The 14390-nt window shown below is 38.7% G+C and overlaps 1 protein-coding gene across 1 annotated transcript in view; it reads right to left on the bottom strand.

Annotated features, from left to right (window-relative positions):
• Positions 1-13884, bottom strand: part of npas1 (neuronal PAS domain protein 1) — a 46418-nt gene extending 32534 nt beyond the window's left edge. The window contains exons 1-2 of the mRNA XM_036563725.1: positions 13245-13884; positions 1336-1512 (exon numbers count right to left, since the gene is read on the bottom strand). Coding sequence (XP_036419618.1) covers positions 1336-1430 — 95 coding nt within the window. The 5' untranslated portion in view covers positions 1431-1512; positions 13245-13884. The remainder of the gene's footprint in view (positions 1-1335; positions 1513-13244) is intronic.
• Positions 13885-14390: the final 506 nt, after the last annotated feature.

The following is a 14390-nucleotide window of genomic DNA, read 5'->3' as shown; positions in this document are numbered from 1 at the left end:
CTCTCTATATGTACTGCAATTATGTTACTTATTATTTCCTGGAAAATGTAATCTCATTACTCAGTATTTTACTTCTACATTACTCTGTACCAAATTATCTCACAGTATTAGCAGATAATCAGCAATGTTTCTCAAAACAGGCAAAATTATCTGCCAATATAGTAAGATCACTTAATTAAACATTTCTAGAAACAAGTTATATAGTCTTATTATATAGTCCACCCCTGATGGTAGCTCATTGACTCAAGTGGAAAAATGGAAAGTGCAGATTCTAAACTTTCAGTCCATAAAAAAACATTTGTGTTTGTAGAGGAGAAACTTTATTATAATTTTCAATGTGATGAAGAGTGATTGTTGTGCATAAAGAAAGTGCATCTTTTACATCTTTGCCATGTGTTTGTTGACACTGAAACAAATGGAAGAAAGTCAGAAATGCAGACTCAAACCTGATACAGAATGTAAATTGACTGTGGATGTAATTCATTATGTATAGCATATTCCACCCCTCTCCTCTTCTGCCCTAGGCTTGTCTCCTGTTCTTCATAGCTCCACCCCCTGGTTAATCTGTTCACCTGTGTCTTGTGTATGTATATCGTGTTTAGCTTCTTGACTAGCTCTGGTCTTTTTCCTGCATTCTGCTAGTCTGTGTTTTCATTAGTGTTATTATCATTCCTACAATTTGAATACGTTCATACCTCTTTTGAATATTTCTACCAGGTTTTCTGACCTTTCACAATGACTCTAATACTTTGATTCCCCACAATAAAGCTTTCTCACACATGCATCATGCTTTTTCATGTGTAATTGCATTTAAATCTACACTCTTGATCTATGAGGGTTAAACTGCAAGATAATTGTTTTGTGTTTAATTTTAGCACTTGTTATTCAGGAACTACTGGAAATGGTTCAGTAATTAATATCAAAGTAAATATTATCACTATAATAAAAATAATAAAAAATATTTATAAATTTACAGGAGAAGCCAAAAACATTCTTTTAATATGAGTTAATGTGAAAAGATTTTTTATTCCAATCAATTTTGGACCATTTAAATTGGTGCATTCATCATGAAATGATCAAATGTGTTTAAATGATAAATAAATATTTTTTTTTGGACAACAACAAGATGCAAATGAAAAGAGTAGTAGTTAGGAACGGGCCCCTACACAGGCCCTTATAGTTTAAGACGTCAAACTGAAGTAAAGAGCAAGCATCTCTTTTCAAATATGTCCTATAAGCATGAGTATTTGTAATATATATGTGATGAAATTATACATAAACAAATAAGCTTGTTTGGAGATCTCTGTGTTTGTCAGTATGTGTGTGAGAACTCACCAGGGCAGGGTGGGTGGTTTGGCGAGGAGTCCTTGCAGGAAGTCCCACTCCACACTCACACACTTCCCCTCAGTGACAAACGGCATGGCTGCCATGGCGCTCCTGCGCGTGTGGCCGCCTCAAACGCAGGCTGCGACTGGCCGAGGCTATGTCAGACCCAGACCTCCCGCAGAGGGGCTTTGCAGATGAGAAGAGGAGGAGAAAAGAGAAAAATGTTAGCCAATCAAATCAGTACTACTCTATGTCCCATTTTTGGCTCATTGAGAATGTGAATTTGAATTGAATTTGATTTTGTGTGTCCTTGAGTCATACAACTTCCAAATAAATATGTAAAAAGAAACTACACTACCTGGGCTGACAGGTGTGTGTTGATTTCTATTCCTCGGTTTTGTTTTCATACTAAAAAGCTCACCTTTCAAATGAAAGCAACTCATTATGGTGATTTTTATGATAAAATGTGAACCTTAAATCAGTGAACAGTATCCTAAACTTTTAGAAATCCACAAGAATTTTAGGAATAATACTGGGGTCTAGGGGATTGAGCATTCGGATACTAATGTTATTATATATTATGTTGTTGTCATTTTACATCATTTACAGTTAGCTTCATTATTTTGGACATTGTAACAGTTTTTAAAATGTTCACAACTTTCTACAATATATTTGAAACCTAAGAAGTTTTAGAACTTTTTAGTGTACCTTCAGAGCATCACAATACATATATTTTCTATATTTATCTTTATACACATATATCTTTGTACACATACACACACACACACACTCTTCTCTTTTCTCCTCCTCTTCTCTTCGCACACACAAACACACACACACACACACACTAATCTGTTTCAGTTCCCAGTGTTTCCATTGCCATTTGGCTGGAATCCCCAGTGTTTGGCCGCTCTGTCCCTTTGACATTTAAAGGGCCGGCGTGCCCTCCAGCAGCCTGGTGTTGCCCCCTCCAGCCCCTGCTGCCCTCTGGCCAGCCCTCAGCGCCACTCAGCACTATCGTTGATCTAAACCACTCTGGCACTGTGCCCTACACTTACATCACCCCTCTGACCTTACCTGGCACACCACACACACAAACACATGCTTAGACATCCACAATGACCTCAGTGTGAGTCGATGCCACCTATGACCTGACATTCAACCCAGATAAAGCAGCTGCTTAACCTTGGACTATCAGCTTCATCATAACTCACTATGGCTTAGGCTCTAAGTGAGAGAGTAATGTGGATCCATATCATCTGCTTTAGCACAATATCAAATGTACAGTTTCTGATACTGAATGATTTACTGTTTATTGCTAACAGTATGTCATACAGTGTCATAAAACACATAAACAAGTCCATAAGAGATTACATAACAGCTCCACACTGTTTAAGGCAAGTGAGTGATGACACGTAGGTGTGCAGTTTACAGCTATAAGCTTCCATTACTGTTAGCTACATTAGCCTCATGGCTCCAGTGCAAAACTAAAGAGGCAGGCTCTGGACACTAGTGTGCTTCTTTAGTTTGACTATATTACATACACAAGGAAAATTTTAAAGTGGAATTACAGTACTGTGCAAAAGTCAGGAACCAGCCCTCGTTTAAGTAATTTCCAGTCAAATGACCTTTAAGTAATTTATTTTTCAGGAGTTGATTCTGATAAGATTAGCCATATAAAATAATCCACTTGCATAAAGAAGGAGGAAGTTAAAGAAAAATAAGTGAAAAAAAACATGGGTTTCCAAAAGTGGAGTTCCAAAAAACGATTAAAAGATACAGAAAAAATGGACTCCTTACAACTGCCAAGACCTGGTAGACCACCAAATCTCTTCCCATCAGATAAACAGTACTTAAAGCTTTTAACTTTAAGAGACCAAAAATCAAGCTCCACTCTTGCTTCAGATCTGAAAAAATCCACAGGTGTGTTTGTCCATCCTTCCACTGTGAGAAGACAAGTAAAGAAGCCAGCACTGGGAAAAGGAAATAGACAAAAAATAAATAAATAAATAAACAAAAAATCAAATGAAGGAGTTGCTGGTGTCCTCAGAACAGTGGACTGTCTGCCCCAGAGTCCAGACCATCTTTGAATAAATGTGATTATTTGGATTGTGAGAAGTACAAAATGCCACCAATTTCTAAGACTGAACTTTAAAAGCGTGGGAAAATATGTCAGCAGTTTTGTTTGAAAAACTAAAATTAAGTCTCCTGAAAAGAATGGAAGCTGTAATCAAGGCTAAATACTGAAAAATATGTCTCATTGTTGAGTCAATTTTCTGTTAATGTATTTTTTTCCTTTTTCCTACATTTGCACAGTACTGTATGACAGCAGCTTATACTGTGCCTGCAGAGTCGGTGTAACTTCTCCAGCACATGTTGTGTAAAAACTGGATTTACTCCTCTTTAACAAACTCTCAACAGAGAGACAAACATACACTCTTAAAAATAAAGGCACCAAAAGGATTCTTTGTGTGATTCCACAGAGGACCCACTTTTAGTTCCCTAAAAAAGGGTTTTTATAGAACCATTTTTAGTATTTTAAATGAGTTATGTATGCAAGGGTTCTTTTAACCTGTAAAAGGTTATTCACACTCGGGAACCAAAAGCTGTTCTTCCGTGGCATTGCTCAGAGAACATTTTGTGAGTTTTCAAAGAATGTAGGACCAAAGGCACAAATGAGCAACCTTAAACTCTCTCTCTCTCTCACCCCTCTATCAGTCCTGACTGGTATTTAGCCTATCTCGTCTCATCTAATCAGGTAGGATCTCTCTCCCCACCCTCACTATCTCTCCAGATATAATGGAGGTACCTTCCACCATAATTGTTCAATTAACTTTATAACCTTGTAGCAGGTTATGTACGTATTCACTATCTCCTCAGATGGACATAAGTGGGCATGGAAGGACTTGACCATCTTCCATAAATAAAAATCCATGCCAAAAAGTCAATTCTGTACTAACACTGGGGAAAAAAGCATATATTCAGCAGTCATGACGGCAAAACGTTAAGGAATGTGATGATGTGGAACAAATTGAAGTAAAATAAAATAAAATACAATATCATAAAATATAATATTCTAAACCTTATATGTTGCAGTTATTGTCAGAGATTATAAAAGAATATAGTGATTCTATGTGAAATATTGCTCATTACATCTCTTCAAAGAGAATAATGTTGAAGCTGTAAATTTAAACTTTCAATTTATGCTACATTTGTAGAAAAGGAATTCAAAGACAAGATAATTTATTGCAATTTAAATGAAATAGAAAACTGCGCATAAAAGCCTGTTTTGCAAAAAGAAAAAAACATCCTTTGTATGCTTTTATTATTTCTTGACATCAAAACAAGCAAGAGACTCAAACCTGTTGGTAAAGAAAGGAAATCTAATGTAAATGTGATGCTTTATGTAACAAGCTATGTACTGATGTAAGTATGTAACATTAATGTAATTACATTGAAATAGTATATTAATAATACCTCCAGATTTCTAAGATTTCTAAATTTTGGCTCATTTATACTGCAGTCTGGCAGAGAGTACAGAAAACATCCTTCTGCTCTGTAATGTACCTCTTTGCATCTGCTTGCTAAGTATCGTAAAAATTAAATTCTTTTTTTTCTTACTTTTTAAACAAGGCAAGTCTAAAGTACCCCATGTTAGGTACAATAAAAAAGTAGTGGACTGAATTTAATTGACTCAAGTGTGTACATAATTTCCATATTAATGAATTAATGAATCAACACAGTTATTTCGAAAAGTAAGTGAACTGTAAGACAAAACTGTGTTGATGTGATATATTTTATTCATACGGAAATTATGCACACATTTAAATCAAGTAAATACAGGGAATCATGCCTCGTCTTGCTGACTATTGTAAGTACTGTGTTTTCCAGCTAGCATTTTTAGGTTTTGTTGATTTTCTTTTTCATTTAAAGGAAATCTTCAGCTCCCCCCGCCCCAATTTTTGCTCACTTTGGGCAGTAATGACAGGTTCAGGGGGCCGGTGGGTGCGGGCTCTGGCTGGAGTGCAATGTTGGGGCTGGGGTGGGGGGTGTGTTTGGCAGAGCTGGAGCTGTTTGTTTTCAGAGGGGATGCTTAATTAGGGCCTCCAGCTGTCAGAGCTTCGTTAGCATGCTCCGCCCATCCCCACGGACAGGCCAAACAGGGAAATGAACACATTTAAGCCATTCCACACGCAGACAATGCACCAGGACAGTTTCACACACACACATACACACGCAAATCCCACTGTTCTTCATCCCATTTTTACAGGCCAGACGTTACGCTGCCATTCTGCTTTAAATGTCAAGCGCACTAGTATGAAGATGACCGTTGGATTCCTGGTCAACTGTGGAAGCATTTGCTTTTTTTCTTGACCTTGACCTTCAGCTGGCCATTCTGCTCTTAGCTGGTTGAACACAGACTGACCATGAGGAATAAAACAAAGCTTTGTATAGGCTCAACACTAAGCTCCGTCATGAGTAACCGTGCCCAGCAGTACAGAATTTAAAAGGTATGCTGCCCTTTACAGTGATGGTAGAGGTTAGAAACACATTTTGATGAAAACACTGAAGAACAAACTACATTATGATGAGACTGATCCTGACAAGAACCTGTCAACTTCAATGTGTCGTACCAAACTGTTAGTTTTTTAGAAAGTTGGGATTCTTCAAAGCAAAGCTGAAGAGTCCATTCTATTACAGCATAGTGTAATAGCAAATATTTGCTCTCAAAATGTTGAGTATTGAATATGTTTGCAATGTGAATAGCTCAGCAACATTACAGTATACAGTACATACGGTATATATAATGCATGCGGTTTTATGTCAATAGAGTTGTGATCTATGAATACTAATCACTCTCCTCATCTTAAGCATGGCATTAAGAAGTCAGAAGTAGTCTCATTTCCTCCAACTGCTGATCAGCACTACCCATCTCTCTCTCTCTCTCCCTCTCCCTCTCTCTCTCTCTCTTTCTAAAGTGGACTGTACTCTCGTCTATCAGAGCAGAAGCTTTCTGTGGTTTCTCTCTCTCGTCCTTGGCAGTTCCTCATCACTTCCCTCTCCAAGGTTTCCCTCAGCTCTCCTGGGCTGCAGCTCGCGCCTCTGCCTCCTACTGCCCCATTAATTATCTAATGGAATCAATACACAGTTTGATTAGATCAGAATGACCCTGCCCCGCCCCTGACCAGACACAGATATGAAGAGACCAAAGCGACGGACAGCCAGCTGGACCAATCAGCACTTATAGCCCGTGATCTTGACCCTTCTGATTTTCTCCTGCTTTGGACAAGGAGAAAAGCGGCTGTAACTGGGACATTTTCATTGCCGAGTGAGTGTGAGTGTGTATGAACATGTGTGTGTGTTGTTTTTGTACATTTTCAGGACTAAAACCTGACTATATAGGAAAACTAGAAGAAAACAGAAGTATTCTACCTTGACAGAAGCAACAAAGTGGTCCTGACTATGTAAAGTGCTGTTTACAAAAGCTACATGGTTCATTGTTTAAAAGTGAAAGTGCAAAACCATTTGTTTTAGGTCGCTGGCGTTAAGATTAGGGTTAGGTTTACAGCTACACTCTTAAAATAAATAAAAAGGTGCTAAGGGTTCTCTGAGCGTTGCCACTGGACAAGGGTGTCAGATTTTATTCTGCAGGTTTTCACTCCAACAAAGCTTCTGTTGGTTTGGAACGAAAACTTGCAGCCACACCAGCTCTTTGTGGACAAGGCTGGACACCTCTGCCACAGAAGAACCACTTCTGGTTCTTAAAAGAATCATGTCTAAAAAAGAGATTTTTGAGTGTGCAGAACCATCTAAAGTAGGGCAATATAGCTAAAATGTAACATTACAATACATCTAGACATTTTCACAATGCATGATTTGCATAACTTTTCTGAGATCTTCTACGTTGGAACAGACAAAAAGATGCAGTAGTTCCACACTGAAAAAGCATCATCAAATTTTAATGAAACATGCAGGTGTTTAGTGTTCTTTAGGTACTGCCATTATCCACAATATACTCAGACAAGAGTATTGTGACGTATTGTGACATAATCCATCATGATAATGTTTAATCTAAAGAACCTTCAATTGAAAGCTTTAGGCAATCCTAAGTGGCTTTTCTAACATTGTGCAAAGAACCCTTTTCGGCACCTTTATGTTTAACAGTACAGACATAGAAATGCCTTATTACATAGAAGTATTTACATAAATGCAATACAACGTACATAAACAAGAGTGTCTGTGCTCCAGAGAGAGAACAACAGAGAGAAGAGCATGTATGTGTTCTTTTAAACTTTACCCATCAATACTTCTATTTAATTAGCTTCTCTTCAAGCCCTTTTGTAATTCAACTGAAACTCTATGACTATGAAGCATTAGTGACTAGTATATTGTTTTGAGGCAAAGTGCATTCATAAATAGGCCTATTAATTAAACACAGCGCCAGACTATAAGCTTAATTTAAATAAGCATTATTAAAATTAGTGCTGGCATTAATAGAAACAAAAGAACAGAAAGAGGTCTGCAGATGCAGGTTGCTGATGGTTTACACACACAGTAGTTCCCCCCTCAGGCAGGACACCAGTCAGAGGTTTTACTCCAACACGCAGGGTCAAATAGCTGCACATTAGCATGCAGCTAATGTCAAAGTGCAGTCCAGCAACCTCTCTTACCCAACCACACCAGGCCACTGTGTGTAGGTGTGTGCATTTCATACCACAGTATTACTACATCTATACTGTAACATCTACTGTACTGTGCCTAGAAAGCATCTGAATCTGTAGGCATGATTTGTTCCATTGCAAAGTGATGTTAATATTTATGTCTTTCTATATACTTATATAATCACTGTTGTCCTTTAGATTTCCTACTGTAAAGTACATGATTTCAAAAGATATTCATGTTATTGACTATGTTATGTATTTATAATCACTACTGCCTGAAATTTTGCATTGCTGGATTTTGAAAAGGTATTTACTGTTTATATTTGTATAATCAATATTGTCTGGGAACATCTTACTGTAAAGTACTTGATTTTCAACAACATTTATAGGTTGTTTATAAGTATATACAAAAACACTATTGCTAGAGATTTCCTGCTATATATATATATATATATATATATATATATATATATATATATATATATATATATATATCACTGTTGTCTGACCTTGTGTGTCCAAAATGATAACTTTACAGGAAAAGGACAAAAACCTTTAATATAAGTCAATGGAACCAGCCTTTTTGCCAAGTCATGTTGGGATGTTTCTTTTGGTCTATTTCTTCATGAAATTTACACACAGTGTAAAGGGCAACAGGCATTTTCAAATTATGTCAAAAACCGAGAAATGACAAAAATGGAGATACAAGGTTTTCTTCTGACAGCAGCAATAGATGTATATGTGCACATTTTTGTACTTTGTCTCATCAAACTCAACTGATTTAACTATGAACTAATGAACAAGCTCCTCCTGGGCTGAGTCAAATGTGAGTAGAGAAAACAGGAAAATATGTGGAGCATGGTGTTGCTAGGACTGAGATTGGGAAACAGTGTCATATATAATTTAAATAAATGCAAATAAACATAAAGAACAAACATTAAACATTAAAGTAACATCAAAAGAACAAGAATAAGAACAATTTCTTATTTTCTGAGAGGTAGTTGATATGAGCTGGAGGGAGAACAAAGTTTGGTTCCAGATTTCTCCAGGATGCTCTAAGCCATCGCATGGATTTGTTAATTCCATCACCAGCATCACCAGCAAACTTGATTTAACATGAAGAAGGACTGAATAGCCAATCCTGGTACTGCATGGTAACTACAAATAAGAGGTTTAAATATTGTTAAATGAACTACTGACATGCATAAAATCATTACTTATTGTTTTTAGAGTGATTTGTATTTTTGGTAATATTAGTGTTTGTCTGAGATAAATAGCTTTTTAAGTTTTATATCTAAATATAGTCACTGCCACCCTGAGATTTTTAAGCACATGATTTCCAAAGATATTTGTCATAGTTGTTTTATATGTGTATATAATTACTATTGCCCCATTTTCAATTTCACAGATATTTATTGGTTGTTTGCATGTAAACCACTAATATTCTTTTATTTTACTAATATTCTGTTAATCTCAGAATTTCTGAAAAGATATGTGTAACACATACATGCATACAGCACACAGGCCAGCATTTAACTGAGTGCCGTGAGTCTAATGGACTTCAGGCACCACAGCATGCGCTCTGCCCGGTGTTGCACATCTCTCAGGTGCAGAACTGAGAGTTTTGTTTTTAAAGAAGCTCTGTAGGTTTGTGTGTATGTGTGTATTTGTGTGTATGGTGAAGTAGGAGTGTGTATATGGAGTATATAAATATCTGTGTGTCCCTGCAGAGTGGTGTGTGAGTGGCAGGAGGGGTTATGTAAGGGGCCACAGCGGGGCTACAGTGGACAGGCTGACCACAGATCAGGTCAACCGAGTGTGACACCAACAGCCTCTTCCTGACACACCGCTGACACTGTCTGTCACCAGGCCTGTCTGCACCACTGTGTGTGTGTGCCGCACTTCAAACAGTCCTGTTGCTCTCTCACTCAAACTGAATGTGTGTGTGCTCATAACAACACTCTAACAAACTTCTTCATATGCATGCATTAGCCCGTCCGCTTTACTAACTTTCTCTCTGTGCTTCTGTTGTTGGTGGATATTGGGATATTTACCCCTTTTCTCCAGCTTGCAAACTTCCAAATTGCTTTCCACCACTCTTTCATTCAGTTTGAGAGAGAGCTGTGGGCCAATGTCAATATTAAATACAAAAATGTACACAAAATTTAGAAGTTGAGACTAAATCCACCTCGATTAGCATTATAGAAAATTGTAATGCGTATTTGTAGAAGATTACCAATGAGTAAAATGCAGATATTTTAGCACAGTAACCCAGCGTCATCTAAACATTCTGCTCTTACAGAGTACAGTGAGTACATCATCATGTATTGCTTTGAAATATACCTCAAATCTAAACATCTGTCCGATGCTGGTTCTTTATTTCGACAAATATCTGATACTGATACATCATTAACATTATCTAAATCTACAATGTAGCACACCCTCGCTGGATGGAAAAGCATGGAAATGTAAAGCGACTTATAACGACCATAGTCTAACAGCAATCTTTACCCTTTAAATGTCCAGGGCCCACCAACAGGCCCAAAGTTTTATCACACACTTTTTTAACCTAAGAATAGCTCAATCAGTTTGTATTAAAGTACCTGTAGTTACTGAATAATACGCCTTAGTATGTAATATGCCTGGGATTTTAAGGGGTTAATATTTTACAAGAAAAATGGCAGATAATAGAAATTAACAAAAAAGATTCCATAATGAATCTTGGTAAATTACAGTAAATTACATACTCTAGCTGTAGCAGTGGCTTTTCCATGTGAACCTGCAATGAGGCCGTCAATGTACTTTCCGCTACTCTTGACTCAGTTTGCACTTTCAGGAAAGCAGCACATCTACACCTATGTTTTACCACATCCTCACTACATGGAAAAGCATAGAAAACAGGAAAGAAACATGTCGGCCATAAGCAAACATATGGATCAGAAATAAAGTTCATCAGCAAGGAAGAAACAAATGCAAAATAATACAAATTAGGAAAACTCAAATTCCTCAGTGATTTAAGCCACGTTTTATCAGCAACAGGTAGATTTTTGGGGAGATGCTGCCCTGATTTTTTTTAAATAAAATGCTTGAAAGGGGAAATTCTGAGGAGCTAACACTGTAGTTAATGACTTAAGCAACAGCAAAAAGAGGGAAACCAGGGGCATATCCTCTGACACAGCTACAGATCAGTGAGCTCTTTAATCTCAGCAGAACGGCTTCTGTCCCTTTAGCTTCTACTGACACTGAACTGCTCTACTGCTTTATACTAAACCTTACACTTAATCTCAGACACAGCACTACATTTCCAGCAGCGCAGGCATAAAAACAGATGTTATGGATGTTTTTTGCCATATATGTGATATTCATACATACCAAACAGCCCTGATCACCGAACAACAGGATTAATTTGATAATTAAGCAAGCATTTATTTAGTAAACACATATTAAGGGGACCAGAATCCCAAGAAATGGGTTCAAAGCAGAACCAAGAGGTTTTAGTGTATTTGATACATAAATGTATTATTATTATTATTATTATTATTATTATTATTATTACAGTGGCAATGTTTATTCCTATGAGTCATCACTGTGTCTGAACATTATGTTCTCCAGTGAAAAGGCTTCTCTCATTATCAAGGTTAGGGTCAGTTTCAACAGCAGCAAAGACTGAATATGAATGAGTTAGTTTGTTGAAAATGCAGAAAACCCTCTGAGCTCAGTGCTGTCCTGCTCACTGTCTCCAGTCGCCGGTATCAGGCATCTGTTCACACGCTTCTCAGCTTTATCAGCAACAACAAATGTTTGCGTTTGTTAGACACAGGCAGTTAAGATTTTCGATACAGTTCGCGTTTAAGCGAAGTTATTAGATCTGAAAGCGTCGGATAACAAAACAGCCTCATATCTGCTCTCCCTCTCAGTAAGAAGCTTACAGAGAAAGAAGCGCCGTAAAAGCGCTAATCCAACAAAATCCACTAATTAAGAGAGACATAATGTAGAATAGCCCGTCAGCAGAGGCAGGCTGCGCTTCTACAGCCCAGCACACTCCTCCCTCTCTCCCTCTTTCTCTCTCTCTGCCTCCAGCACCACGAAAAATAGAGAAACACAGCCGGTGCGCTCGGAGAAGTGCCGATACAGTCCAGCTCTCTCTTCCAGAAACTTTCCCACAGCACAGAGCTGACAGGCACTTGGCTAATAACAGGTGCGGATCGACCGAAGTGACCAAAACAAAGCGTACGATCGGACTTTTTACGTTACCAACGCCACGTAGCCTTGAACTACGTAGCAAGTGCTAAATGAGTATGATTTCCATCTCAGGAACAGTGAAAGACAGCTGTAGGAGGTAGACGAACCTCCAGAGGACCCTGAGGACCATTACAGCGCTAAACAAACACGAAGGTGATGCAGAGGCGAACATGTGAAAATGCCTGTGTTTCAGAATATGTGTAAACCACTAAAGAGGAAAAAAAATATCGAGTTACAAGAAGCTAAGCTATATTTTTGGGCATTTTAGTGCCTGTTTGGCTCTTCATTAGCCTGGCTAACACTGGCAGAGTTTCCTTCATAGCAGGCTAGCTGGATGCTAACGTAAATAAACAGAAAAGTAGAAACATGCACGCTGGGTATTGAAGTGTAGTAAAGGCTAATATGAATAGATGATCAGCCTTCTGCTGAGAAAACCGGTTGTGCCTGAGAAGTTATTTTGGAAATAGGTTTTTAAAAGTGTACCAGAAGGATATGAGAAGTGGAAATGTGCAAGAAATATTAAGTTTACCGAAGTCTAATATGCATAGATATTTGATAGCCTTTTGCTAAGAAAACTGCATCTGCTTACAGTTTGTTTTTGGCAAAGGTTAGCGAAGGCTAATATGAATATTGCTACACCAGTTTCTTGCTAAGAAAATTGTCCTGAGAATGTATTTTGGCATGGTTTTTTTAAAGCATACCAGGAGGTTATTAGAAATGGCGGAAAAGTTGAATGAAGGCTAATATGAACAGATATGGACAGATGTTAGCCTTTTGCTAAGAAAACTGCATCTACCACAGTAGAGTTTGTTTTGGCACATAGGTTAAAAAACAATAAATATATAAAAAGGAACCAGAGGTTATAGGAAGTGGCAATACACAAGAAAACTGAAGTTGGTAGAAAATAATAGCATGTAAAAATGTACATATGTGGATGTACTGGTCCACTTAGTGCCCCGATGTAAACAGTGCTCAGAGCAGAGGGAAGTTGTCGGTAGCTGAAAGTGGACTGACCTGATGTGCATGTCCAGTGTTGAGCAGCTGTGCCAGGACACACTCCTCCTCTTCTTCAGACGCCCCCTTGACTCGGACAGACCCCCTAAGCAAGACCTCCGCGTTCCAGGACCCTCACACACGCAGACACAGGCTCACACACACATGCCTAAACACACTCTGGGGGGGTGACAGGGGGTCAGACTGGACGCAGAACAATCCTGCTCACACAAAAGAGCGTCCGCCGTGAGTCTGAGCGTGAGAGAGAGAGAGTGAGCATGGACGTGGAGAGACCTAAGCTTCGTTCTCTCGCTCGCTCCCTTTCTCGCTCTCTCCTTCTCTTACACGCACACTTTCCTACCATCCGACTCTTCTCAGATATGACTTGAGTGAGAAGATACACTTGCTCCCTCTCTCTCTCTCTCTCACACTCTCTTTCAGTCTCTATCTCTCTCTCTTGCCTTGCAGAGCCTTTTTCTTTTCATTTCCTCTTGGGAAAGCTACGCACACTGCTTGTATCTTCACCCTCTCTCTCTCTTTCTCTCTCTCTTTCCGTCTCTCCGGCTCTCTCCTCCTCAATTGCTAGTAAATATAAAAGGCATGCTTGTATAGCCCCTGCCTCTCTCTCTCTCTCTCTCTCTCTCTCTCTCCCCCTCTCTCTCTCTCTCTCTCTCTTCCAGTCTCACTCAATCTTCCTCTCTCGCTCGCTCTCTCGCTCGCTCTCTCACTCACTCTCAGTCTCTCCCTCACTTTCATTTACCCTCCCTCCTCCTCCTCACTGGCCCTTACTTTCTTTCTCACTGTCAAAGCTGCCTTTCAAATGCTGATTAGCACCCAGAGTAAAAGAGCGAGAGAGAGAGAGTAAGGGAGAAAGAGAGAGAGAGAGAGAGAGAGAGAGGAGGGGGATGTCTAAGAAGGGGAAGATTCCATCACATCTAAACAGCGTAAACCTTTTCCTCTTCCTTCACTCAGACATCACACAAACAAGTGAGCATCCACACACAGCATCCATCAGAGAATCATACATGCACACACTCACACACACACACACACACACACACACACATACACAGTCACACACACTTGCACATATAAGCAAATAATCCCACTTGGTAGTTTTTTCTTGCTCTCTCTCTCTTTCTCTCTTTCTCTCTCTCTTTCTCTCTC

The sequence above is a fragment of the Colossoma macropomum genome, unplaced genomic scaffold (assembly GCF_904425465.1).
Source record: "Colossoma macropomum unplaced genomic scaffold, Colossoma_macropomum, whole genome shotgun sequence".
In the NCBI taxonomy this organism is placed as follows: Eukaryota; Metazoa; Chordata; class Actinopteri; order Characiformes; family Serrasalmidae; genus Colossoma; species Colossoma macropomum.
This window is presented reverse-complemented; position numbering and strand designations above follow the sequence as displayed.